Source organism: Theobroma cacao, chromosome 2 (genome assembly GCF_053813885.1).
Source record: "Theobroma cacao isolate CCN51 chromosome 2, ASM5381388v1, whole genome shotgun sequence".
In the NCBI taxonomy this organism is placed as follows: domain Eukaryota; kingdom Viridiplantae; phylum Streptophyta; class Magnoliopsida; order Malvales; family Malvaceae; genus Theobroma; species Theobroma cacao.
The window spans coordinates 5,995,552-6,023,349 of record NC_142640.1 but is presented as its reverse complement, the minus strand read 5'-3'; the positions used below and the strand labels follow the sequence as shown (position 1 = coordinate 6,023,349).

The 27,798-nt window shown below is 34.6% G+C and overlaps 7 protein-coding genes across 14 annotated transcripts; 5 read left to right on the top strand and 2 right to left on the bottom strand.

The window, feature by feature from the left end:
* Positions 1–1,982: 1,982 nt before the first annotated feature.
* On the top strand, positions 1,983–7,449 carry LOC18608091 (DNA/RNA polymerases superfamily protein). Of its 3 annotated transcripts, none has more exons than XM_088803462.1 (14): positions 1,983–2,357; positions 2,517–2,689; positions 2,793–2,966; positions 3,051–3,174; positions 3,260–3,360; positions 3,444–3,530; positions 3,973–4,068; positions 4,254–4,374; positions 4,931–5,059; positions 5,561–5,652; positions 5,930–6,041; positions 6,269–6,516; positions 6,691–7,025; positions 7,170–7,449. In XM_088803462.1, the coding sequence occupies exons 1-14, from the start codon at positions 2,279–2,281 to the stop codon at positions 7,288–7,290; spliced, it is 1,992 nt and encodes a 663-aa protein (XP_088659588.1). In that variant the 5' UTR covers positions 1,983–2,278; the 3' UTR covers positions 7,291–7,449. The 3 variants fall into 3 exon arrangements, with proteins under 3 accessions (XP_088659588.1, XP_017971504.1, XP_007042649.2); XM_018116015.2 differs by having other exon boundaries at positions 6,182–6,516; XM_007042587.3 differs by having other exon boundaries at positions 2,496–2,689; positions 6,182–6,516.
* A 206-nt stretch (positions 7,450–7,655) lies between these two features.
* Positions 7,656–10,147, top strand: LOC18608090 (uncharacterized). 5 transcript variants are annotated; one of them, XR_016024593.1, is made up of 5 exons: positions 7,656–8,510; positions 8,628–8,779; positions 8,932–9,110; positions 9,349–9,447; positions 9,551–10,147. XR_016024593.1 is itself a non-coding variant. In XM_018116017.2 (3 exons), the coding sequence occupies exons 1-3, from the start codon at positions 7,959–7,961 to the stop codon at positions 8,954–8,956; spliced, it is 729 nt and encodes a 242-aa protein (XP_017971506.1). In that variant the 5' UTR covers positions 7,656–7,958; the 3' UTR covers positions 8,957–9,235. The 5 variants fall into 5 exon arrangements, 2 of the variants coding, with proteins under 2 accessions (XP_017971506.1, XP_088659590.1); XR_016024592.1 differs by lacking the exon at positions 9,349–9,447; XR_001926747.2 differs by lacking the exon at positions 9,551–10,147 and having other exon boundaries at positions 9,349–9,472.
* LOC18608089 (mitochondrial outer membrane protein porin 2-like) lies at positions 9,427–12,036 on the bottom strand. Its single transcript, XM_088803463.1, has 7 exons — positions 11,709–12,036; positions 11,285–11,352; positions 11,063–11,179; positions 10,879–10,968; positions 10,537–10,626; positions 10,225–10,439; positions 9,427–9,924 (listed from the first exon to the last, which is right to left on the bottom strand). Exons 1-7 carry the CDS (start codon positions 11,812–11,814, stop codon positions 9,618–9,620), a joined length of 993 nt encoding a protein of 330 aa, XP_088659589.1. The 5' UTR covers positions 11,815–12,036; the 3' UTR covers positions 9,427–9,617.
* Positions 12,037–13,542: 1,506 nt separating this feature from the next.
* Positions 13,543–16,146, top strand: LOC18608088 (cyclin-like protein). The gene is made up of 4 exons (XM_007042581.3): positions 13,543–13,703; positions 13,873–14,140; positions 14,940–15,000; positions 15,232–16,146. Exons 1-4 carry the CDS (start codon positions 13,636–13,638, stop codon positions 15,822–15,824), a joined length of 990 nt encoding a protein of 329 aa, XP_007042643.2. The 5' UTR covers positions 13,543–13,635; the 3' UTR covers positions 15,825–16,146.
* A 208-nt stretch (positions 16,147–16,354) lies between these two features.
* LOC18608087 (Radical SAM superfamily protein) lies at positions 16,355–19,602 on the top strand. The gene is made up of 8 exons (XM_007042579.3): positions 16,355–16,522; positions 16,614–16,776; positions 16,919–17,029; positions 17,118–17,252; positions 17,679–17,783; positions 18,211–18,380; positions 18,483–18,582; positions 19,045–19,602. The coding sequence occupies exons 1-8, from the start codon at positions 16,428–16,430 to the stop codon at positions 19,285–19,287; spliced, it is 1,122 nt and encodes a 373-aa protein (XP_007042641.2). The 5' UTR covers positions 16,355–16,427; the 3' UTR covers positions 19,288–19,602.
* A 1,676-nt stretch (positions 19,603–21,278) lies between these two features.
* On the bottom strand, positions 21,279–21,946 carry LOC18608086 (beta-1,4-xylosidase). The gene has a single exon (XM_007042577.3). It carries the CDS (start codon positions 21,836–21,838, stop codon positions 21,488–21,490), a length of 351 nt encoding a protein of 116 aa, XP_007042639.1. The 5' UTR covers positions 21,839–21,946; the 3' UTR covers positions 21,279–21,487.
* A 2,184-nt stretch (positions 21,947–24,130) lies between these two features.
* Positions 24,131–27,752, top strand: LOC18608085 (uncharacterized). 2 transcript variants are annotated; one of them, XM_007042576.3, is made up of 14 exons: positions 24,131–24,435; positions 24,575–24,701; positions 24,844–24,921; positions 25,010–25,092; positions 25,184–25,290; positions 25,428–25,538; positions 25,682–25,788; positions 26,051–26,360; positions 26,448–26,525; positions 26,626–26,679; positions 26,764–26,853; positions 26,945–27,037; positions 27,164–27,241; positions 27,524–27,752. In XM_007042576.3, exons 1-14 carry the CDS (start codon positions 24,390–24,392, stop codon positions 27,572–27,574), a joined length of 1,413 nt encoding a protein of 470 aa, XP_007042638.2. In that variant the 5' UTR covers positions 24,131–24,389; the 3' UTR covers positions 27,575–27,752. The 2 variants fall into 2 exon arrangements, with proteins under 2 accessions (XP_007042638.2, XP_017971972.1); XM_018116483.2 differs by lacking the exon at positions 26,764–26,853.
* Positions 27,753–27,798: the final 46 nt, after the last annotated feature.

Genomic DNA, 27,798 nt, shown 5'->3' with positions numbered 1-27,798 from the left:
GAATAAATAAATCAATTAACTCTTTTTTAGAGATGGAGGTGGAGGGTATATAATTAAAGAACAATTAACTCTTTACTCAACTAACAGTTATAGGTAATTGCAAGGGAAAAGTATATAAACTGTAAGGAGATCTAATTATCACATTAAGAACTTTTTATCATCTGGCAAGGAGACAAAGCATTACTAAGCCTAAGATTTTAAGGTTAATAACAATGGGTTTAGCAGGTTGCAGGTGTTCTGAAGTCAAAACATATAATACTAAAAATTATTGACTATTTTATATTGATAGAATCTTTACATTATACTGTTACCTTATATTCTATAACTGTTTATTTTAATCTATTAATAATATAGGTTATATACTTTCTCATTTCTTAATAGTTTATTATATATTTAATAATCTTTGATAGGATTATCGTCTTTTTTGGATAAATTTTGTTTTAAATAGGATAACTAATTGGGTCAATTGGTTGTCATTCTCAATTAAATTAATTTTACACATTATGTCAAAGCTGCATTGTTTTTTACATTTGAAGGGTTTTTTATTTTTATTTATTTTAGTAAAAAATACTTGAAACAATAATTTTTAATTTTTAATGTTTAGAATATAGATTCATTTAATATTTATCAATTGTAATTTAATATTATTTTCTGTTTATATCTTCTTATTCTGCATGAACCTGAATCCATAGTATTTAGACATCTTTTTTATACATGAATGTTTAAATTCCAATAAATATTCATCCAATTCATTGAACAAAATAAAAAAGTAAAGAAAGTTTATTCATTTCTTAATATACGTAGCACATAGTCATCATTGAACAAATAAATTAACTAAATTTGATAACTTTTAACCATTTATTTTATATATAAAATATATATTATTAGAAATTAGTAACTATTTTATATTGATAGGATATTTATATTACACTGTTGCATTATATTATACAACTGTTTATCTTAATTTGTCAATAGTATATGTTATATACTCTCTCATTTATTAATATTTTACTATTTTATAATCATATATATAGGTGTAAGTTTTCGATAATTGAAATCAGAGTAAATAATTATTTTAAATTAATATCAGTTTATTTTTTCCTCTATCAGTAAAAACTCAACATTTATGCGGTTAACTAATATAATATTATTTTTTCTACAAATTCTTTTAAAAGTACCAAATTAAAATCCACTATAACATAATCAATATTTTTTATGATTTTTTTCGTAACGTAGCTACGAGCACCATCCTAATAACAATAATAATAATAATAATAATAATATAAACTGTTTAATTCTATCTCAATTTTCACTTGTCATGTAACCTTTAAAAAACTATATTTATTATTATATTTTAAAAAATTAAGAGATATATCCTAGTAAGAGAAAATGATAGATAGTTTACCTGCATTTTTATTAAACTTTTTATTACGAATTTCAATTGCATAAAAGATATAGATGGATTTATATACATTCTTTGCAATCACATTTAGTTGTTTCTTACAATTTGATTATATTGTAAAACACCAAAAGCAATCAAGTAATAAATACTTCTAATGACCAAAACTGAATTTCTATTTTTTTTTATCATAGGTGAATCACAAGTCCAATGTCTCAAATTTTCTTTTAATCATTGAATCAAATAGTTTTTACACTTGCTTAAAGCAGTTTTTTTTTCTGAATTAATTAAGCTACATTTGTGATTTAATATAGTTATTATCATTGGTGATAGTCTCATAGATAATGTTCATAAAATAAGTAAAGGTAGTAATTAGTAACCAAGGTCACATCCTTCCATCATAACTTTGTTTTTAAACATCATTTTAAAAATTGATTATCAAATGAAACCATTTATTAAATATTTGTAATAGTATTTTACTTAATTTCCATAAAATTAGAGCAATTTCTGAATTTAATATCCTGCAACATTGGAATAGGGGGGGCAAGAAGACCACAATATATATTTGAGGAAGCTTGAAACCGTACCGGCCCTCGTTTCGGCTTGTTGGCTAGGTGTGCTTGGGTCAGAGCACCCGAGTCACATGTCCTTGGTTCGAGGGCTGGTGAGAGAGAAGAAGAAAGAGAGAAAATGAAGCATAATCAAAAGAGGTATTCCAAAATACCTCCCTTTTTCAATGCCCTTACTAAATTAGTAAATTTGCTAGCTCCACACCATCTTTTTTTGTTATGTCCCCTTTAATTTTCACACCTTTTGGCGCTCTCTTTCCATACGGGTGCCTTCTCCTCTTCTAGTCGTCTTCTCCCTTCTCCAGCAAGAATGGAAGACAGCGAAAGCGCGAGCGGTGATCAACGACCATGGCAATCTTATCACACTGTTTACACCAACGCCAAAGCAGGTAATAACATTTTCGTTTTCCTGAGTTCTCATCCATCAAATCGCTTCTCTCTTCACCGCCTATCAGCCGTTTAATTTATTAATTCACCTTGAAATTCTCTTTCATTAACGATTAATTAGTAAAACTTAACTGTTAAAGGTTGATTAAATGATGCTTTAGGCATGGATGGAGTTGATAAAGAGAAAGTTCAAAGAGTAGTGTACGAGATGAGCAAGGGATCAAAGTATTTCGAAAACGAAGAGCGAAAAGAGGCCTTTATTCGGCAAAAAATAGAGCATATGCGAGCTCGAGCGGCAAAGATCCCCGCCGCTGATTTATCTCATTATCAAAAGGTTCCTTTTAGCAAATTTTTTTTTTTTTAAATTCTGCTTTATTTACATATTGCAATTTTTGAAATCATATTTAAGTAATTAAATAATTTGCACCTTTCCTTAGGTTGTGGATAAAAGAATTTTAGAACTCGAAGCTACGCGTGAGCTTTCAAGGATTTGGCTTCATGTAGATATGGATGCTTTTTATGCGGCTGTTGAAACTTTGAGTAATCCTTCGTTAAAGGGTAAACCGATGGCTGTTGGCGGCATGTCCATGATTTCCACTGCTAATTATGAGGTTTGAATGGATTTACATGGTTAAATTGTTTATAGCGATTTGTTGCTTGAAATTTACTCGCAGTAAATGTTGTTCACTCTGTAGGCACGGAAATTTGGGGTTCGTGCTGCAATGCCTGGATTTATTGCACGTAAATTGTGTCCGGAATTGATATTTGTTCCCACAGATTTCGAGAAATATACTCACTATAGTAATTTAACTAGAAAAGGTTGAATGCTTTGCTTTTAAAAACAGAGTTCTTGATACAACTTGAGGTTGTACTGTGCTGATCTGTACATGTCCCTCTATGTTAGTTTTCCAGAACTATGATCCTAATTTCATGGCTGCGAGTTTGGATGAAGCTTATCTTGATATTACTGAGGTCTGCAAAGAAAGAGGAATTAGTGGTGCAGAAGTAAGTTGCACTATCATTTTGTTATTTTGACTGCTGCAGTTGTAGGCTTTTAAGCTGACACTTTCCTATGTCTGCCTATTTAGATTGCTGAAGAGCTCAGATCCAGAGTACATGAAGAGACTGGTCTGACATGTAGTGCAGGAGTGGCTCCAAACCGCTTACTTGCTAAGGTTCTATTATCTGTTCTCTTTAAACAGTTGCAGTTGGCAGCTTGCATCTGCAAATTTTCATCACAATTATTTTTGCTATTATTGCATTGTCTAACCAAATTGGAGTACTGCATATTACGTAGAAAAGTATTATAATCTCCAATGGGAAGGCATTTTTCCATATTGTTGAGGTCATTAGTGAAGTGGCATGAGAATAAGGCAGTCATTTTGTTGATTAACAATTGATATGTTGTTTTGATTATATTTATTCAAATGTAGTCTAATGGAATACAATGTTTTAAAACTTCAATTTGTCTGTCACAGTTCATGCTTGCTAGTCAAATCGCGAAAGAAAGAATTCAAACAGTACATTTCAAGTTATCATCATCGCTGGTTATTCACACCTTTGTTTATATCTGATTGTACCTTCTGAATATATTGGATACTTTTTTTAATCCCTCAGGTTTGCTCAGATATTAACAAGCCAAATGGACAGTTTGTTTTACCAAATGACCGCATGGCTGTCATGACATTTATATCCTCACTTCCTATTCGAAAGGTATATCCAAGATTAGCTAATCTTAAACTCTTGTTTAGGAAATGGTATTTCTGATTTGTTCATGAAGTTTTTAATATGATTTCCTTTTTCCCTCAATTTAAAACAAAAATTAAAGATTCCCATTTCTTAACTGGATAAAAGGTTTCTGTCTGATAATAATGGACGTTGAAAAACTGAATTTACAGATTGGGGGCATAGGCAAGGTCACAGAAAACATTTTAAGGGGTGTTCTTGGAATCAATACGTGTGAAGAGATGCTGCGGAAAGGCAGTTTCCTCTGTGCGCTATTTTCTCATTCTACAGCAGGTTAGCACATGGATAAAGTGTTTTTACTTTTTTTCAAGATTGAGTGATTGTCATCGGAAATTTTATGAAACTGATACACACATATATTGGGGATAATCCTCCTGCATTCTCTTATGTCTACAGTCTACTGCATCAACTTTCCTTAACAAAAACTTAGTGAAGTCAGTTGAGGTTCACTTTTAGTTAGAGCTTTCTGAGTCATTAGGCAGTCATAGCATGTGTTACATTGCCTTTGCTTATAGATACTAAATTTGAAGTGATTATATGAACCAAAGAAGAAAAGGTGGTAAGTGAGAATCAATTCTGTTAAAATTCTTCTAAAACTATATAAGCAAAACAACAACAATGTAGATCTCTAAGCACAGGAATGACTTTCCAAGTACAAGTGAGCACAACGTTTCTAAGTTCTTGAATTAATTTTAAATAATCAACAATGATGAGGGTAAAGTGACCATCAAAGTAATTGTATTTCTTTTATGAGTTTCATGAATTTATTTCATGCATATAGACAGCATGGGGAACATGGGCTTCTGACTCTTTTTCCAAATGATATTAGATTTTTTCCTCTCTGTTGGACTGGGGCTTGGAGGGACGGATACACCTGAAGCCAGGTTTCGGAAAAGTATCAGCAGTGAGAGAACATTTTCAGCTACACAGGATACTGCATTGCTTTATCAGAAATTAGGTAAATGGTCTCATTTTTTGTCTCCTCCTTTGAATGCAGAGATTGGTAGTTTTTTTTCTGTTTTGACTTTTCATGCTCATGTATTTAGTACTTTCTTAAAGGTGAAAGTGGTTTAAAATTTTATAGCTTGAAGGAATTAAATTAATAGTTTATTGAGGACATCAGTATCATCAATTCAGCAGCGGCATTTCGATTAGATTGGTAAGATGGATAATTACTATTCACCTCATTGGAGTCTGTTCGTGTTGGGATGTTTAGCCAAGTCTATAAGCTTGATTAACGGTCAAATTCAATTCAGCTGAACTTCTTATAATTGCACCCTTACTCTAGACATTTTGTTGGACTAAACTTGAGTCTGCACTTATTTCAAATATATATATATATATATATAATATAAATATATATGAAAGCAATTTAGATGACATTTAGTTATGGAATTGTCTTGGTAATTGACTAATCATTTATTGCAGCAATTTAGTTTTGTTCTTTTTGTATGTGCAGCTGATATTGCAGAGATGCTGTCAGCTGACATGCAAAAAGAGGGCCTTTGTGGACGGACATTGACTCTTAAACTTAAAACTGCATCTTTTGAGGTATATTGATGATGTTATATTGCATTTTCTTTTTTCTTCGTTTGGTATGCTCAATAGCTAGTGGCAAAATGTAAAGGAATGGTTGGTTATGTTTCTGATAAGGGCCAGTTGTGGTTACAGGTCTTTCATGCAGCCTTTTTCCCTTTTATCTCATTGATTAATTGCAATTGCATTTATTAAACTCTATGACTTCTTATCGATTATTTGATTTATACTGCCCATCTTTTTTATGCCTTCCCTTTGTATGCTCATATCTGATCTGAGCTACAATTTTCAGGTTCGTACAAGGGCCGTCACTTTGCAGAAATATATTTGCTCAAGTGATGACATCTTAAAATATGCTTCAAGGCTGTTAAAGGCTGAACTTCCTATTTCTTTGAGACTGATAGGTATACTTTTATATGTTGGCCTATCTTTTCTTGTTTGATGGCTATGGAGTAGGAAATAAAATATGGGTAGAACAAGTCTACACAGTCTGCACATTGTAGGCTTTAGAATATAACAATGCCTTTGTGTTTTTGGCCGTTAGGCCTGCGAGTGTCTCATTTCAATGAAGATAAGGTGGGTGTACCCGTCGACCCTACACAAAAAACTCTCACCACATTTTTAATATCAGGAGATGCTTCTACAAAAATTGTGGATGATCAAAGCTCCTTTGGTTCAGATTTAAGCGATCTCCACTTCAGGAATGATAGGGAAACTGTCTTTTCTGTTGACATCCATGAGACATGTCACTATGAGTTTGGAGATCCATTTAAAAGCAATCCGTTACAAGATGTAGATGACAACAATTGCATTTCAAGTGAAAATGCTTGGGAAATGGAGCAAATTCACGAACTTTCAAGCAACAAAACTGAGGCCATGGTATTTGTTAAAAGTTTATGTACTGATTGTTTAACTGAGTCTAGAAATCTTCAAATGTTCATTCGCAATACTTTTTTAGCTTTCCTTTTGTTTTACCTTTGTAATGCTTTTTTTGTTTTGTCAGGTTACTTTCTAAATTCTTTAGTGTTGTTATGTATTTATTCATTTCCTTAGGTGAAGACTGCTGATGGGGTAGTGCATACCCTAAAACCTTCTAATGGAGTTTTATGGGTGTCAGAAGAAGATTCTTCTGTCCAGAAGGAGCCTGAGGACAGTAACCCTGACAGATTAAACAAAGAAGCTAGTACCTTGGGAAATGAGGAATTTTTTTTATCCAATCATATAGAACAGTTATATTGGGTCGATGACTACAGGTGTTCATTGTGTGGAGCTGAATTACCCTCAAGTTTTGTTGAAGAAAGACAAGAGCACTCTGATTTTCATCTTGCTGAGAGGCTTCAGAAGGAGGAATCTGGTGCAGACTCAAGAGCGATGATGCCAAGGCAAAGGTATTACAAGTTTTAAATTAGTATAGCCTTATAGTAAGTAACTCCTACTTGATGATTTAAATCAGCCAGCTATATTGTGCAATATGTGACTAAATTCTTGGGCTGCAGCCCTCTTCATTTGACAAATTTTTGTAATATTGTCAGGATTGTTCCACAGGACCATGTTGTGAACCAAAGAAGGCGTAAGAAGCATAAATCATCTCCAAGACAAGGCAGACATCTGCCAATTGATTCATTCTTTGTTAAGAGCAATCAGAATTTTTAGTATTATGCTAGTCGTATATGTATTGTTCTGTATAGTTTGTTGACCTTACAGTAGTTTTGTGTATTTATACTGCAGTGAATTGTATAAATTTAAATATTTACTTCCACTATGAAATAATAGTAATAAAAATAAAAAATGCAATAGTAACTTTTATTCTAATTCGGTAGTCCTTTTTGCCTTTTTGGGCATTTCATGCTTTATAAGCTTTGGACTGCCTATTCTTTTTAAATATTACTTATAAACCAAACATGGTTAGGGGCTACAGAGTAAATAAGTCAGTCATTTTTCCATTCCCGTCTAAAATTTTGCTTTATTATCCCCCTGTTCCCATCCTTTATGCCCCAGGCCTTTCTGATTTTTTATTTTGTCTTTCCCCCGTATGGAGCAGGAAAAAAGAAAAAGAAATGGAACAGATAGCAATCCGAAATGTTGATCGTACGTCTGCCACGTTTCACAGCCAGAAGACATCCACGAACCACGAGATTTTTTCCCCTTTAAACGTTCGAAATCCTTAATTAATGAAAAAGAAAGAATCCCCTCACTCTCAGCAGGTGTCTACTCATCTTTCACCCTTGAAGGGAGGGAAAAAAGGAAACGAATTTGACACCTCAGTCATCTAAGTGAAACACTCTTCTGTTGCAGTTCTCTGCCACGAGACCACAGCACGTATGGAACTAACACACAAGGTTGCTGTTTCCAGAATCTGCTATCCATATCGAAGAATTCCTAGTAGAACCCAAACGTTTCCAGTATCTCAGCTCTCAGTTTCACCACTCCATTCATCGTCTAACCAAATTAAACCAAAAACCCATTTGAATTCCTTCCAAAATGGCACCAAACCATATGATAATCCTACAACCAATGACATCAAAGGAGCTAATACCACTATACCATCCATGTCTGACATATTGGCCTCCTCTAGAGCCCAGAAACTTGACCTTCGGCTTCAAACTTTAGGACCCTTGTTCAGGATCACTGCCAAAAGCCTAGAGACAAACAGGGAACTTGGAAGAGCTGAGGGACTGATAAGGGTCTGGTTTGGAGGTAGAATTCTGCACCTGGATTCCATCAAACTCGAGAGAGAGACGATGGGCATGGAAAGATCAATTTTTGGTATCGGTTTGTTTATTGGAGCTGTAGCTATTCGATACGGATATGACTGCGGTTGTAAGACTGCTGAGTTGCTTGCCATCAATGACTCGGATCTTTACCATTCCAAGGTTCTTGCCTTACTCAATTTCTCTGGTTTTTGTTAATGAGATATTTTCATACAACAATACCTTCTTTTGGCTGAATAGTGGACAATTCTGTATTTTGATGTTCTTTTGAACTTTCAGCTCGTTAGGTTCTACAAAAGGATTGGGTTCAAGGTTGTGCATGAAGTGAATGGTTCAACAATTGGGGATATGGCTCACATGCTAATCTGGGGAGGAATTGGAACCCGAATGGATGCCAGTATAGAGGAGCTTCTATTAAAATGGTGCAGCAGGTTCAAGTCTATGAACTGATTCTGTCACATTCTGATGTCTGAAGAACTGAAAATTTTGTTAATTAATGCCTCGATTATTATCAGCACTGCTATGAATTGTGGTTTTCATTTTATTCTCACCCTCTGAAGGAGAAGTTTGCTTGGCAAACTAGTGTTTTTTCTCAGTTCAGGTCTTGAGCTAAGACCTAAGAGGAGTTAAAGTCAGCAGATTAAATTGGATTAGGGAATACTCTAAAGACACGGCCTCAAAGAGTTCTTCTACAAGCAGTTGCAATGCTCAAGCCGATTAGACTAGCTTCCAAGCAATTTGACTACAGCAAAACCATAGCTGGTACGGCAGTTATAGTAATTGATCATTTTTGACGGTATAGAACGATTGCTAAGCTTTATGACTAGTAAGACCTGTCTTCTCCAATCTCCACAATGCTTTGAAAAATGAAGAATATGTTTTGTCCACTTTGAAAGTATTCTTTATATTCCTTCCATTGAAATACCTGAACCAGCATCCATAATTGTGATCTTGAGAAATTGTGCTCAGTTTTAACTCTCAATTAATTTGATTGATGTAGTTTCACGAATAGGCTGTATTATGCTCGTTATTGTGATCATGGTGCAATACAGCCTCATGTGAATAAGGTTCAGTTAACTGATCTATGAAATTTTGAGCGGTAATCTTTTACTGATTCAAAAGCAGATGCTCATCTAGGTTTCTCTCTTTCAGAGAAGGATAGTCATGCCTCCTCTCTACTTAGTAATAATCATTCATTGCAGATATATTGGAAAGAACCATGTGTTTTATCTTTTTCGCTGCATCATACTGTTGCTGTTGAGAGTGCAATTAAAGCCTGAGAGCAAGTGCCAATCCTATCCCGGGCTTCTTGTCAAGAGCTTTGGTGTCAAATTCACCAGAAATAGTTAACCATGAGTTGGGATTGATCATATGGCGCAGGAGGGCTTGCAGCTTTCCCTGATTGTTAAGTTTTGCCTTTACTGTTGTTAGATGATCCACAATGCATGATCCTCCAACTGCAAAGGTGTTTTTATTTTTGGACAACCTCCTAGTGACCTCTGCCACTGCAGAAATCTTCCTTAAGTGGCCAAAATGATGCACATATGCCAGTCTTAGAAGGTCACCTCTTTCAGCCCTGAAAATTACAAATTAAAGATCAGGTACTGAAGTTTCCACAATAACAGTAACGCAACTTTTATCAATGTTATGTCAGTCAAAGGTATTTTACTTATATTATTATTAGCTTTAATTAGAATCATGTATTATCAGTTGTTAACCTGATAAGAATCAGAATGGGAGTATTAACTCTGATGTTGGAATAAAAGTGCAATAAGGTAATTACAGGAATTTATTCCCAACCCTTGTGAGTTGTGACATTATGATAACTAAGAAGGTGGATTTGTACGTGTTATTTACAATTGCTAGTATAACATACAGAATTATTGAAGCATCACAACTTGGCTTAGTAACTGAAATGCCTGCATCGCACTGGGTAAAACTGTGAGAAGCAGCCTTGTACTTTGCTTCCATGCCAAATGCAATGCTTGCAGTGCCAATACTTGCTGAAAGCATTACTACAGGGGATTGGTTCAGGTCAACAGAGATGTATAAAGCAGCATTTCTAAAGAAATGCTGGAATTTGAGGTTGAGCTGAAACAAAATTGAAAAGAACACAATTTTGCAGTTAAAGTCTTATCGAATGACCTGAAATAGTTGGTGATGGTAATCACAACTATGTGAGCCTCACCTTGCTAAAGTTGTAATCAGGAAATTTTAATGAAGCTTTGGTATATGTGGATGGTAAAACCTTTCCACCAAGAGTGAGTGTTGTTGAAAACTGTCATTACACAAGTAAAAACCAGATGCTTAGAATTGAGATCAGTACACAAAAAGTGCTAATACTTGCTGAAAGCATTACTACAGGGGATTGGTTCAGGCCAACAGAGATGTATAAGCAGCATTTCTAAAGAAATGCTGGAATTTGAGGTTGAGCTGAAACAAAATTGAAAAGAACACAATTTTGCAGTTAAAGTCTTATCGAATGACCTGAAATAGTTGGTGATGGTGATCACAATTATGTGAGCCTTACCTTGCTAAAGTTGTAATCAGGAAATTTTAATGAAGCTTTGGCATATGTGGATGGTAAAACCTTTCCACCAAGAGTGAGTGTTGTTGAAAACTGTCATTACACATGTAAAAGCCAGATGCTTAGAATTGAGATCAGTACACAAAATCTGAAATTCAGGAGAAGCGGCAAAGTAAGACGTACGCACACTTGGTTTTGCATCAATGTTTACATCAATTGAAGCGTTTCCATATTTATAGCTTGCTGCAATTTGTGTAGTTGGACTTGAACGTCTACCAGGTCTCGCAGCAGTTGAAGTTAAAATCTGGAAACAGTGCAGAAGATGGTTTGTCTCAATGATTTTACAAGGAACCGTCTACAATCAACTTATGCAATCGAAATATCAAATAGGGAGAAGTTCACAATATACCACTCCATTACTACTCCGGGTCGAGATGCTAAGTCTCTGATCCTGGCTGTAGCCCTTCGTAAGCAAACCTAGAAATTCAATGATAGCAAGAGTGATTCAGGATTTGCAGGGAAGATTCAAACAGAAGAAAAGCTGTCTACCAACAGTCAGCAGGAGTTTGCCGTTTGGTGAGAACATAGAATCGAAAAAAGATAATCAATCTTCCCTTGTTAACCGGTTTGCAGGAGGAACTCAGAACTGTACATAAGTGGGTTAGAGGTAATACTCAATACATATTTATGGAATGCTACATGAAGAAACTCTTTCTGAAAACAAAAGGAATGGTTAGATAAAAGACCTTAAAAACTGCTGGGTAGAAGCAGAGAACAGAAACACAAGATTTCCAAACAAGAGCATGCCAAGAAAATATAAAGATGAAACAAACCATTGGCAATCTTTCCATAGTCAGAGAAAGGTCTTGGTCCTGGTTCCTGCTTTTGTCTTTTACTGGTGTTCTTTCTCTTCTTTTTTCTCTGGTGGCTCTTGCCCATGTTTACACAAGTCTTGTAAAGGATATACAAATATCTAGAAATAGAATGAAAACTAAGACTTGATCCTAAGTTGTTGATTTGCTGGCCGCTTGAAAACTCCCAAATTTCCCCAAGAATAGAGTAATAGATAAACCAAAACCAGCTTTCCCTTTTCTGTCAGCTTGCAGAAGAGAAAACCATTCTCCACTACCATTCTTTATGATCTGGTGCCTTTAACAATTGGTTGATATTGGTTTACTTTGTACATGCACGGCAATTGGTAAGAAATTTCCTGGTCATAATTGTTGCTTGACTTCTACGTTTGACTTTAAACCTCCTCATGGCAGCATAACCCTGTCTCTTTATTTTTGGTTTTAAATCAAAATTCCGTACAATGAAGTTAGTACTAAAGAAACCACATTGACTTGAACAAATTAATCGATAATTATGATGGCTTCTCCACAAAGTGTAGACTAGGGATGATGGTAAGCATGCCTCATATCATATACACTACTCATATAAAAATATAAAATGACATTTTAGAAGGTTTGATTTTCCTTCAAGTCTTCTCAGTTCTTTGAAATGAAATTAAGGGAACCTTTGGTTTGGGATTAGCTAAGTTATTATTTCTTTATGCTTAGGTCTCACCTAATTATTTTGTTTGGTTTATTTTGAATTAAAGAATAACCATTCTTAAGAATCATATTTTTTAAAAGACACGGAATAATTAACTATTCGGCTCCTAATTCAAATATTTTTTGACAAAAATATCCCTATTCATTTTAAGAAATTATTGAGCAAGCTTAGGTAACATAAATAATTAAATTATTAATAATAAATTACTAACTTTAAGTAACATTGTAAAAAAAAGAAAAGAAAAAAAGCCTTAAGTAACATTGTAATAAACTATTAATAATTTATTTAGTGAAATAGTAATCAGTAAATATTATTAAATTATTAATATTTCAATAATTCATTATTAATATTGTACTAATAAATTATTAAAATTTTAATTTTAATAAAACTCTAATGAAACGCACGTGAACATTTTGTTTATTAGTTAATGCATAATCTCCCTATTTAAAGAGTAAGGTTGAAATCTCCTTCTCCAAATTCTAAAAAAAAAAAAAAATGAAATTATAAATTAAAAGATTAAAAATGAAAATAAAAATAAAAAAGAAATTAAGTTAAAAAATAAATAATATTTTAATACTAAATCTTAATATTTTAATAATAAAATTATTAATATTTAAATAATAAAAATTAAATTATTATTTAATAATAACATATTGTTAAAAGATAATGAGTTTCAAAAATCTAAAAAATAAAAAATATTTTTTATTATTTTAAAGTTATTTTTATTAACTAAATATTAAAATAATGTCATAATAATAATTCTATTTCATGATGCAAATTATATAATATATATTTATTTTATTTTCATAAAATGACTATTTCATTTCTCTTCTAATCCATTTCTCATTCTCACTTGACTTCTTTTATTTTCACTCCATCCAAACGCAGGTAAAGTAATAATTTTATAAATTCCATGTCTTCTGCATAAAAAAACGAAAAAAAAAAAACGATGTTTCCCATTTTATATAAATAAAAAAAGCCCATGAATCCATCGGTCAGTCACTCATGTCTAGGTGCTACACCTTGTTATCGTAGCCCAAAACATGTTAAACGAACGGTGAAGATGAAACAGCAAAATTTAAGTTGTAGGATTAAAAAGAGGGCGGTATTCTATCAGAACATATCTCGACCTATCCTGTGTCTCTACTACTATCCAACTTCAAGCGAAGCAGCCCTAATTCGTTCTTCCGAAGTTCTAAAGACGCAATGTCTCGTAGAGAGGGTCGACATTCTGACTCCAGACGGCACCGTTCAAGGTTCGACCGAGAACCCAGGTACTCCCTTCTTTACTTCTCTGTATTAGAAACCAAAAGCAGCCTTGAATTTTAAGATTATCTCACTTACTCAATTGGGTTTTAAATATTGTTTGATTTCTAAAAATTTCAATGATAGAATGTGACAATCCTAAAAGTAGCTTATTTGTTGTTGTTGTTTTTTGTTTAGTCCTAAGAGGTCTAGGAGGGATGGGAAACCTGAGACTGGAAGAGTGGTTTCCAACGCTGATGTTGGAGACAGGGCGGACCAGGATGAAAAGCAGCGGCGTCGGTTGCAAGATGCTTTACCTCTTGACGCCCCGTCAGCTCCTGATTCTTTTAAGATTGAAAGTGGAACTGTGATTAAGGAATCAGATAGGAAACGCAATGGACACCTAGAAGGAACTAAACATTCTTCTGATCCAACTGAAGTACCTAGGTCCAGATCCTATTTTCAGGTTTTGTATCCAATATCTTTTCATCGCATGTATTCCTTTTACTGCTTGGTATATGTTCTTCATATGAATATCCGGTTTAGACTAATCTATCGTCGTAGAACCCTGTTCATTTTCAACTCCAGAAGTAGTGGATTGCCTACAATATGGCAACCATGCAATAATGATGATTTTGTGTCAGAAGATTATGAATATAGCTGATGATCTGTCTGCTTTCCAAGAGTTCTGTAGTGTAACTTTCAGTCTGGTGGTCTTGAAGTATATGTATTTTGAAAGACATTGATCACTTTTGTAGCTTTGGGTTTAATTCTCTTGATAAAATTTTAAATGGGGCCTTTCGAAGAAAAAATAGTCACTGTAAATGTATGTGACTCAGGATCATTTTTAGATCACATGAAATGCCACCTTTGAAATTTTATTTGAGGTTCAGAAATGGTCTAAATACGAATGATGAATTTTCATGTAACCTCCCATGAGAAACAAATGGGTGTTTGACTTTCCTAGGATTGTCAAACTACCTAATTATGTTGCATAAACCTCTGCAAATAGATAAATAGTCATCCCTATGCATCTCTTTACCTGTGAGCCTAGAGAATTTGCTTGTATGGAGCATCAATTTGACTTGGAACTGAATAATGATTAATAACTCTACCTGCATTTCTCTTGAGTTTAATATTTGGTTGTTATTCAGTGTGTGTCAACCTTTTTTCTGGGCTGATGTAGCGGAATTCTTGTTCGGCCCCCCTTTGGATGGTCCGTGTATATAACAATCTTAGGCTTGCCTGTGCATGTCTTATAACAGCATGATGAGCGTGGTAATGCCGCGCAAGCTGGTGGAAGTTTTGGTCGGAGAGCAGCTACTGGTTAGTTGTTTCCTTCCTTGGTCTTTGTTCCCAACACCATTTCGCTTTGTATCATCATTTTACATATTAATGTTACAGATTTTACTTGGCAAAACAATTGTTCTGGTATTATGTTTACTTTGGAGGGAAGTTTTTTTGGGGAAGCTTTAAAAGCAGTCTCTTCTTATTAGGAAAAAAAAAAAAGTGTTCTTTTGAAAGTTATTAGTCAACAAGTACTTTTTCCCTTGTCAGAGCATGGAGGGTGGAGGGATGCAAAAGATCAGCATAACGAAAGGGAGACAAAAACATATGAAATGAGGCAAAGAGATGAGAAACCACAAGCCAAGGGGGATGGCAATGGTGATTGGCGCCATGATAGGTTCTTTGAAATGGAGGCTGATCCATCACCACAGCACCCACCTGCCAGGAAAAGACCTGCATTTAGAGAGAAGAAGATCCCTGCAGAAACTCAAAGTACTGACAACACAACAAAGGAGCCAGAAAAGGCAAGCCATTCTGGCCACCCTGCATTAGGAAGTGAAAGAAGAGTGGATAGGGACCGCAACCCCCGACTTTTGGACAGATGGGATAGACTTACCGCCGGAGATCAGGTTTCAAACAGAAGAGAGGCCCCCGGAGGTGGTTTTTCATCGCATGAAAGGCATGGAGGTGGTGGTGGCAATTTCAGGGGAAGAGATAGATTCAGTGGGAGACAAGGGTATCGTTCAGGTGTTACTCGTGTTGAGAAGTGGAAGCATGATTTATTTGAGGAGGCTAACAAAAGTCCACCCAGAAAGGACGAAGAGGATCAGATCGCCAAGGTGGAATCACTCTTGGCTTCTTAAAACTTAAGCTTTGCTATTACTGGCCCTTTGATTTGCTTCTCAAATGTCAAAGAGTCTTGATCAAAACCTTCTTCAAAACCCAAAGTTTTTTGCTTTATCCGTTGTGTTGTATTTCACGTGCCAAGTTTATTGCTGTTTATGATTGCAACTCCTTGTACCAGTAGAATGATAGAATTTGAACAATTTGGCTTTGTTTGGAGGCTTTTAGATGTAGTTTGATATGTGTTTCAGTTATTGTTGGAACAGAGGGGGGCTGATCACAGTCCCGGAGATTGGAGAAACCTGCAATTGAGTTTTGAAATTGCCATCTTTACCCCTCAAACATATTGGAAAATTCTTTGGTTATATAAAAATTAATTGTAAATACCAAAACTGTTACAGCAAATTTCTTCCGTAAAATTTGGTTCCATCAAAATTATATCATAGAATACAGTAATTTGGTCATTGCTTAATATATATATATATATATATATGTGGTCACAATACGGCACGATTTTCTTCCTCTTGTCCATATATTAGAAACGTAGTCTCTTAAAAGCCCCCCCCGTAAAATATTAATCACCAAAGCGAAACCCGCCAACCAGAGGCAGCAGCATAAAGAGAATGACGACGCATCGGTCGGTATTCGACGCTGCGGAGCTTAGGGCCCGTTTTGACGACGCCGGAATCAACCATCAGTTCATCCCTTCCATTTGGAAGTAATTTGTTATTTCCTCTTCTCTTTCTCCACTTTCTTTGAACCATTCTTTTTTTTTTTTATTTGGGGATTGTGAATTTATGATTGTGAAGGTATGTGCTACAAAACCCTGGGTGCGAGCTGGACGATATTCCCTATTTGCCCTCTTCTGCTTACCCTCTTCTTCGCTCCAAGTTCAAGCCCCTCACTTCCACCGTTCACTCTGTTTTCCACTCCACCGACGGCGTCACTACCAAGCTCCTTATCAGACTTCAGGTCTTTTTCCTTTTTTACTTAGAAGAAGAGTGCATTTCTCCTAGAACTAGAAGCTTGAATTACCAACTTAGCACCATTTTTTTTATTTTACTTTTAACTTTTTAGTACAAAATTTGGTGACCCTTTATATTGTTGTTAGTAGAATGGAGCGTCTGTAGAGGCAGTGATTATGACATATGATACCCGTTTAGGTAAATATGGAGGAAAACCTCGTCCTGGCGGTCCTAGGTCAACATTGTGCATTTCATCTCAGGTATTAGCTTTAAACTATTGTTTCTGAAAGTAATATGATTGGTAATTCTCCTTAAATTCTGCTATATGTTTTCTTCTTCTTGTTACAGGTTGGATGCAAAATGGGCTGTAAATTCTGTGCAACTGGAACTATGGGGTTTAAGAACAATTTAACCTCAGGAGAAATTGTGGAGCAACTGGTTCATGCTTCGCGTTTGTCTAATATACGCAATGTTGTTTTCATGGTAATTACCATTTTCTGTTTATTCGTTCTACTTGTGTAGTAGATAATTTTTTTTATGACAAGTTTTGAAATAAGGTTCTTTATGCAAAGCATTATTAATGTTCTGTTTTGTGGGGATTTTTTGTTGTTGACCTTCCATAAAGGAGTTCAACAATTCCTCATTCGAGATTATGAATTTCTGTTTTGCTGGGATCATGTTGATTCTTGCAAGTTCATTTGGACATCAAATTTTTATAATTTCTGTTCTGAACTTCTAATTGGTGGTACCATCATTTTATGCTATTTATTGTCATGTCTGTCCTTCTGTGGCTGTCTGCTGCCATTTCTGAAGTATAATACTACATCTTGTCATGATGGGTTGTGTAATGAAGCTTTTCTTTTTAAATGTGGTTGAAATTTAGTCTCTTGACTTCCTATATTTTGTTAGGGAATGGGAGAACCATTGAATAACTATACTGCCTTGGTGGAAGCTATTCGTGTCATGACAGGATCACCTTTTCAGCTGTCACCAAAGAGAATCACAGTATCCACGGTAATTTCTCCAATTTTTGTTATAGTAGATATTCATATCAATTGTATAACATCGTTTTTATGTTTTTAGATTTTTTTTTTGTCCATGCAATACCATTCAATTGGCAGCACTTGTTTCAACTGTTTGAGTCTGGATACAGCTTATCTGTGCTTTTTACTAAGAGTGAAATCTACTCACCAGTGAGTTCATTGCCAATATTTGAAATTGATCGGCAGTGGAGAATTATGTTATTCTATGTGATTAAAATATGGTCAAGTTTACTATGTGGAGAAAGTTAAAGCTTGTACTATTTTCTCTTTTTCTTCTGTAAATGAGTTTTGATTGGTCTGGAGGCATAAGTAATTAAAGAATACTTTCTTTCAAAATAACAAATTGCTTATGACTCACCCAACTTACTAGCATTATAAATGCATCTTATCCAATGTAGGTTGGAATTATTCATGCTATCAACAAGCTTCATAGTGATCTACCAGGTTTGAACCTAGCAGTATCGTTGCATGCGCCAGTTCAAGAGATTCGTTGTCAGATAATGCCTTCAGCAAGAGCTTTTCCTTTAGAAAAACTTATGACAGCACTACAAGCATATCAAAAGAACAGGTAGTAGTTTTAAATATTTCTGCTTATAATTAGGCTATGGTTTTGAAACTTGCGATTCTGCAGTCATTCTGAGAGCTGTAACTTTTGGTTTTAAACTTGCAGTCATCAAAAGATATTCATTGAGTACATCATGCTTGATGGGGTGAATGATGAAGAGCAACATGCACACCAGCTTGGTAAATTGCTGGAAAGTTTTCAAGTGGTGAGCTCCTAATTTGAGCATATATGTGAATGGCTTTTTGTTTTTCTCACTACTCTGTATGCATGTGTGTGTGTGTGTTTTTTTTTTTTTTTTGGGGGGGGGGGGGGGGGGGTGGGGCTGGGCAGGGGGAAGAGGGGGTTAAGTAAGGTTTCTTTTTCTCAGGGTTGGGGGTGGTTTTGGGGATAAGGTTGGTCCATTGAATTTAGTAGACATCATAGGGTATTCTTTAATGGCCTCGTATATATTGTTGAATGCCTGCCAAACTTATTGGCAATGAATTAGGTTGCTGGGAGTAGCATTAATCCAAAATATTGTTCATGCCATAAGAGAGCATATCAGCAAGTACACAAAATATGTATTTTATTTCCAGTTTTATCAGTTCATATGTTCCTAAGTTGCTGTGCACTTGTTAATCCCCCTTTCCCTAAGTTTTGGAATTTGACTAAGTTTCTCTTGAATCAGGTTGTAAATTTAATACCTTTTAATCCAATCGGTAGCTTTAGTCAATTCAGAACCAGCAGTGAGCAGAGAGTATCGGAATTCCAGAAAATTCTTAGGGGTAGTTATAACATCAGGACAACAGTTCGTAAGCAAATGGGTCAGGATATAAGTGGTGCATGTGGTCAGCTGGTGGTGAACCTACCTGATAAGAGATCGCGTGAAAATACAGCTCTCTTAACTGATATTGAAGATCTCCGAATATGATGTGCCAAATCCCTTTCAGGTGACATTGAACTGCGAGTTCGCAACTGAGTTACAACATTGTATGATGGATTAAAACTACCTTCTGTATGTATTTTAAAATGACAACTCTTTCTCTGCGGTTAGGCATTGTTCTTAGATAGATAAAATCTCTTATAAGCCCTAATTTTGGACGCATTATCATGTGAAATTATCAAAATGAATTTTTTTTCTTTCATGTTTCTAATCTGAAGTGGGGCATGCTCGTGAACTACAATTGTAAGATGTAACTATGATTCATGGTAAATATGAAATGCTAGCAACACCAATGAAGATGAAGCAGGATGAACACATTCTTGATTCTGGAGATGGCATGTCACAAAATGCTAACGTGCAATTTTGCTTTGTTCAGCAACATCTGAATCTCTTTCATTTTGGTAGGGGTTTGGTGCTGTTAATGTCATTAGGTAGTCTAATTTATGATAGTATGAGTGCTGTGTCATCTGATGAGCCTCAATTAATTAACCGGGACCTTGAGCAACTCATTTTGGTGGATTGGGATCAGTGTTTGGCAAGTCTCTTCGATAGGATCCTATTATAGGGTATTCGTGGGTATGTGACTCGGTTAAATCAGGTAAGTGTACCTAATAAACGGATTTAGGAAAGATTCGGGTAATGATTTTACTATCCGAATCGGGTTCGGATAGGATTCGGATATAATTTAAATAATTAAATAAAATTGATTGGATTTGAATCTAGGTAAGAAAGGAAGATAATCAAAGTTTACACCATCTTAATCAAGAGTTTTTTTTGTTAAATGTTGACAAAAATATTAAAAATATAATTAATTAAATTATTAATGTGATGACATTAATATATATAAATAAAAAATTATTAAATTATCTAGAAAGAAGATTTTAATAATTTTTTAATTTAATTCAATTTTTAAACAAATTAAAATAATTATAGAGTAATAAAAATGTAATAAGATTAAGATTAAGATCGTAATTTTAAAATTATTTGAATAATTAATAAAATTAAAATAATTAATTTTTTATACAATTAGAGTTGGAGTATCACGAAATTATAAAGTACCTTACCCATTAACATCCCTACTCTTCGTTACATATCCGCCAATTATTTTCATTAACGAACCCTGGTTCTGTGTGATTGCATTGCAATCCACTCTCGTTGCAGCTACACATGCAGTTCCAAGTTCTTGTTCCGAGGCTTGTCTCCTTGTTCATTTTGGGTTTTCATATATAATGATAAAAGAGTGAGCAGGTCAGGGTTTAGGCTTTAAACATAGCAAAAAATGAACGTGTTAGTACGCGTGAGAGAGAGAGAGCATGGAGCGTATGATAGATGCATAGATGGCGACGTGGGTGAGAGATCATTCTGACGTAGGCGAAAGGCGTCTATGGATTAGTGCTCGTTTAGGTAAAACAGATCCTTTGATTGACATCCAACCATCAGTGCGCATATAATTGATGCGTAGATGACACGCAGAAGATATCGATTAGGATTTAAGGGCCCACAGAAAGAAAGCCTATGATTTCTAAACCATATTCTCCTATTTTATCACCATAATTATTGGGTTATTAATTTTTGTCCCTTCCTCGTTTTCATTTCCCTCACCAATCAAAGCCTAAAAAATATCTTTTCTTGGAGAAATTTTGGCCATCTTCGAGCCCACAAGGCATAGTTTTAACTTTTGGAGCCTTTGACAAGTCACGTTACTTGCATTCAATTTTGGATCCTTCTTTTCTTTACCACTGTTTTTTTTTTGAATTTGGAAACGCTTTTAGGTTACGCGAAGGTCCCTAGTCTAACACTTACGTTGACAATTCACGTATAGTGGATACAGAACAACAAACCCAGGAAAAAGGATCTGGAGATAGGAAGCTTGCTCCCTCAAGCTTCATGAAATCTATGTAACCAAAAAAATAAAAAATGACAGAAGATGTTCCAAATAATCATCTATAGTAATCAACAGCTACATCGAAAACCACCCATTATTCAGTAATCACAATCATATAAAAAATATAACAATGTACAATTAAAAGCAAAGCCATCCTTTGCAACGAAAAAACTTTACCCTTCTTTTACAACACAAACTTGTTGATCAGACCAAAGAAATAAACAAATGAATAACACATTTCAATATATCCAAACAGTTCTTAATTTGCTTTTTCCTTTTTTCTGTTACTGTTGGAAGTTTGAACTATCGGCGTCGAACATCCGAGATATGAACATTATTCAGCTTAGTTTGCTGATGAGCATAGGAACCAACGTTTGACCCTCCAGCCATTGAAGGGTAGTTTATAGAAGAACCGCTGTTGTAGCCCTTTGGGCTGAGGAATTCAAGACCCGACCTCTGCTCGAAAAATCCCACGGTTGGAGGCTGGAACTCCGACCTCGTTCGACGGTGAGAGGAGCCCTCCACGGACTCCTGCTGTGACTGTCCCATTAGCAGATGGTAGCTACGGCTAGACCCCACGGACATGGACTTGTAATGGTGGCCGGGTTTTTGCTTCCTGACGGCATGGATGAGAAAAGGAATCAAACCTTCCATGACGATCGACTTGCTCTTGTTTCCTTGTGCTCTTTTCTTGGTGAAGGTTTCAAGTATACAAAACTTGGGATTGCTAAAACGTGTAGGTTTTCAATTGCAAGAGATAACGTTAGAAGAACATATATTTATAGCAAAGGTTCGCTGGCGACAAGTAGGACATTAATGGGGGAAAGTCGAGGGTTTTGATGACGTGGTTAATGACATTTGTAGCCTTTGATTATTAAGGGAGATAAGCTTGTGGTTTCAAAATTTATGGACCCATCTTTCTTATTTTCTTTTGGGTTGGTAGTTAAGGACTTTTCTAATAAAAAAAGGACAAAGCACTAAAGCACTAATATAAGTCTATGAATTATGTTGTTAATTAACTAAACATAACAGGTAAAAACTCTCGAGTAATATTTCTTTGTCATCTCATTTTCAATGATTAACAGGCATTGCATTAACTTAGAATAGTAACAATAAAGGAATCTGATATTTGACTTGTATTACTTATGAATTGAAAACAAGTATATTGGGATAAGCATCAACATTTTCTCAAATACGTATCCATTGACAATTTGTTCGATGTTAAGAGACGAAGAAATATTCAAAAAGAAAAAAAGCCCCAAGAAATTGAATTTGTCAATCCTAGGAGGTGGAGAACAGCTGAGCGGATATTGTTTGTAAAATGGCCGCGGATGCAAAGCACAGTTGTCAATTGACCAGTTTCATTATTTATGTACAATTGGGACCGGGGTATGCTTTCTTTGACTGCTCTATGGGAATGAGGCGGCCCTACGCGGCAAATCTCATCCTAATCAGTTTGCTGTGATGAAATTCCATCGGAGAGTAAAGTAGTTTCCAAAACGATGAGCTTCTTTTGGAATATATTTTGGTCAAACATTTTTGGGAGGGGATATTACAATTCTAATTAAGAAGTGTCTACTTCTTTATCAGTCATACTCCAGCCGTTGAGGTCAAATAGAAGGATCCAACGAGAGAATTAAAAGGAAAAAAAATAAAGTTATCAAGTTGGTTTGAATGAAACCAATATCCTTTACCAACAACATTTTTTTTTTTGCCATAATTTTCCTTAAAAAGTTGTGTTACGAACTACGTTTGTCACTGCAATTAAATTTGTATCTTTTTATTTGTAGTAGTGGAAAGCATCACATCAGCAACGGTGGGTCATCTAGTTTGATTGATGGCTCTGTATAAACCACCATGGAGGCCAACGACAAAGACAACTCATTTATTTAGAGTGTTCGATACATAAAACTAACCAACCATGACATTGATATGCATACTTCCATTTATATTATATATTCTGGTTTCCATCAACGAATTTCGGACGGTCCACTTAAAAGTTAAAATCATTTAATTAAAATTTAATATTCGTAATAAGTACTTTAGTGTTTTTTATTATTTGATATGATTAAATAAGATTAAAATATTTTGCAATTGATTTCGGATAGTAAAATTATTGTTCGTCATAAATTTGAATAGTGATTTTAAAATATTTGTTATTTAAATTTGATTATAAATAATAATTTTTAATTTTTAATTTTATTTATAAAATTACTTATAATTAATATAATATTTATTAAAATTCATTAATTATTTTAAATATGATTTTAAAATTTAATTTATTTTTTTACGAGTTGATTTTTAATTTATTAATTTAATTTTTAATAATATACACAAAATTTGATTATAAATAAATTTATTTTAATTGAGTTCAAATTCAAATTTTTTACAATTATTAATAATTGAATTTGAATATTAAGAGTTAATTTTTAATCGGATTCGAATAAGGTACGAACAGTTAAATTTTAATTGAATTTAAGTTCGGATTCTTCAAAATTAATGGATACACTATTCCTTATCCACACACTTAACCTAACTATTGATTATCTAAGGGTAGAGCTAATTGTTTAAGTTATTTTCAAAAAGGAAATTGTTTAAAAAGTCGCGGTCTGTTTGATCATTGTGGAAGAATGTTTAAGACTTGTTTATTTTTGGAGAATAAATCAATTAAAACGTGGCATGTTCTACTTGTATTGTATGATGCAGGACAAATTACCGCTTAATTTGTTAGTATTAGTATGTGACGACAATGGCAAGAATTCAAAGGAGGAAACAGTTAGGTTTAGGGAAAGAAGTTGAAATAAATAAATATATATATATAATTATTTTTTTATGATTTAAAATAATACTTAAAATTTATGAATAATTAATTGGTTTAAATTTATTCATTTACAATATGACAGCAGCACATGAGAATTTATACACTGACGGTGTAAGTCAGGCACTTGCATGCAAGCTAGCGAGGCAGGTTGGAGTACAAGCCAAGAATGGAGTGGCAAAGCAAATCCTAGTCAATCTAGGAGAAGACTTGCAATCCTGTTAGGAAAAAGAAAGTAAATGTCGGTTCTAGGAATTATATTAAGGGCATTATTTTGAGCATTTTAGAAACATATGAATTGTAAGCGTGGTGATTTCTCTCGCAACTCTCTTGTGAGTCCCTCCTGTTTCTTTCTGCAGTTGAATTCTGGGCGTTTTCCTGAGCACCATGAGCGATAATATTGGCACTAGAACACGCCACAAGAGGCAAATACGTGAGTTTCTTTTCAATTTGTTTAATGTTTTAATTATGGTGTTTCGTTCATCATTCTTTTTCATGGGTATACGTTTTCTTGAACTCAAGTAACAAAAATAAAAGAAGAAAAAGCGGAGTTAATGTAGGATGAACTGCAGGTAGGGGCAGCCGTCAATCAGCTAGAAGAGGCATTCTGCTTGATGACGACGCTAGTGGTGATATGGGCAATTTTCAGGGTGCACCCAAGACTCTAGATACTTACTTCAGAGAGTTGTCTGACAAAAGGTATATATAATTATATTTTAAATCAATTTAACCTCTGAACTTTGATGTTTTAAGGTTTCTTTTCATAACTAATTAGATTTCAACTTGTTACGTTGTTTCACCTCCAGTTTTTAAGTATTTCTTGTTTATTCTGTAAATGCAGGGCAAAGAGAGAGGAAGCTCTGTCACCAATTCTCAAGGCTTTGACTGACAACATAGAGCAAAATTTTGTAGAAGAGAAGTAAGCATTATTTTCCTTTCGATAATACTCTGCTAGTAATATACATATAAACCAGGTAATGCTCACAATTATGATCACCTTCTTGCAGCTTTGTAACGCTGCTGTATCACTGCCTGCATTGCGTTAAAAAGGGTTCTGCTAAGGAGATGCAGCAAGCAGCACATATTATTGGTAGGTTCAATCCTTCATAACTCTGCAATTATTGATTAAACTTAGAAATTTAACTTGTAGTAGTTCTCATACATACATATTGTTCTTGTAGGATTGCTGGCAATGATTACTAGTTGTGTTGACCATGCGCACGAAGCATATGAAGATGTGCTGACTGCACTTTCCCAGCAACGTAAATCTAAGCTTAAGACCTGGAAGGTAAAATTATTGTATCCTATGCTGCTGTGAAGTAGAACTAGTATTACTAAGCTGATTAATTAAGATTTGATTTTTTTGGATATCGCCTACATGATTATGCTTCATGGACTTTGTTATAATTTTCTTTCCCTCTACAGATTCTTGACTGCTTGGCTGTTGTTACTTTTTTTGGTGCAAGCAACTCAGATGAGACCGAACAAGCAATGCAGTTAATATGGAACTTCATTCACCCTGAATCTCACTCTAATGTATGTAGTCCACCTAAATCCTTCAATATTTCCTTATGTTGTTGAGTACAACAGTCTAAGCTACAGAAATTAAGCAAGTCTAACTGAGATTTCTGCCTATATGATTTAATCAGTCAATTCTCAAATTTCCTTCTATGTTCCAGATGGAAAGGAAACATTCACCGGATGTTTTAACTTCTGCAATATCTGCTTGGTCCTTTCTTCTCACTACCGTTGACGGATGGAGACTGAGTTACAAAAACTGGCAAGGGTCAGTCTTCTAATTAAACAGTTTTATTTATTGTAAATATATTTGTTCTTCTACTTTGATAGTTGGATAAAAGAATTTCTCATTTTAAAATTTTCCTGAAAATGCCTACTCCCATGGACACTATATCTTTTTGCCTCTAGACTATTCCAACTTCTAGATACTTATTAGACTCTGCCTTTTTTGTCTACATACAAATTTATCCTGCTATAGCATCAAAGGAGTACTGGAAATAACATTGGTAGCTTTGCAAATTTGGATGCAGGGCAATTCCATACTTCTCAAACCTACTGGACAACAATGATGAAGCATTATGTGCAGCAGCTAGCGAGGCTCTTGCTTTGATCTTTGAAACCAACTGTCTGGAGAAGTTCTCAACTGAAGCTAAGGATTCGCATGGCACAATTGATGAAGGTGGTACATCCATTAAGATATATTCAACAAAGGAAGAATTGAAGGACAATATTATAAAGCAACTCAGAAGCCTGTCCACCAAAACAAGTAACGAAACTATTCCTGTTCAAGATGCAAGAACAGGGTTTGATGCTATCTTAGCTGCTTTAAAATTTTTGGAGGTAATGATTTTACTTTGTGATTATACACATATATATTTATTTGAATATCTTGAGCTGGCAAAATAATCTTAAGTCACTTACTTTCAGGAGGAGAACTGTCCAAATACCTGTGTGACAATAGGTGGGCAGGAACTCATGTTATCAACATGGTCTCAGAAAATACAGGTATTTAACTTTTCTTCACAGTTCTTTGAAAATTGGTTTATTAATTTATTTTCTTCATCTCTTGCAAAGAAACTAAACCTTTTTCTGCTTCCAACTGCAGCTAAAGTTTATGAAGCATTTTCTAGGAAAAGATGGATTTGTCCAGCATATGATGGTGGGTTTAAATGATCTTCTCTTTTTACCCTGAAAATTTGTTATGCATTTTCTTTGATACTCAACTTACTGGTTCCGTAAACAGCGAAATGAAAACTTCCATCATGTCTTTGAGTTCATGCCCAAAAAAAGGAATTCTTTAAGCAGCATGCTATATGAACCAGAAAGAGAAGAGGTCGGTTTATGTGTTCATTTGAATGGTTCATGTGCATGTACATTCCTTTTGCTTTAGGTTTCATCATGTCTAAAACTTGCTAATTCTACAGGTCACTGTACGTTTTTTCCGACCTCCAGTTGTGAGACACCGGGATTCCTCTCTGCTACCATTCATAAGCAGAGAAGAAAGGCAGTTACAAAAGGTAGCTCTTTTTGGCTCAAGTGATTTACACTGGTGTATTCATCTTTTACACTTTTTGATGCGAATATGCATGTAATCAAGGGGTTGAATTTTGTACTCATTTTTTGCATCTTCCACTCCCTTACAGAAAATGACTATGTCACCCAATTCATGCTTGAGCAAGGCAAGAACTCAGTTGCTGAACAAGCAGCGACTGTTATCACAGGTAGCTTCTTTTTGCATTTTAGTCATAACATGATTCTTTATGGTCCCTTGGTAAAAAGAGGGTCACTGGGAAGCTAGGCACACAATATAATGGAACTGAATTACCAGAAAAGCTGTACTCATTGCTGTATCAACTTTCTAATGTCAAGACAACCTATGATTAGTAGTTCTAAATTCAATAATAATACTTGTTTATTGATTGAACCTTAATCTTATCCTCAGTGTTCTCTTTAAACAATCTTCTAATCTTTGAACTGATGTTTGAATATGCTTTCATATGCAGGGGGAGAGACTTAGAGAGAATGATTGCTTTGCTGTTGCTGATGGAATTTAGGTAGAGTAGAGAAGAGCTGTTGAAGTGCACCTGACTCAATGCTCAGATTGACAACAAATTTTTCTTTAGCTTAGTTTTTATTTATGTCCTTCAATTTTTTTTTATCATAGCCTTGATTAGGCAACCATCATTGTGATACTTGTTTAAGAGGCAATGGCAAGTATTTTCTTTTATTTAACTTGTTTGAATAATTCTCTGTTTTTTGAAAATTGAAACACAAGTTT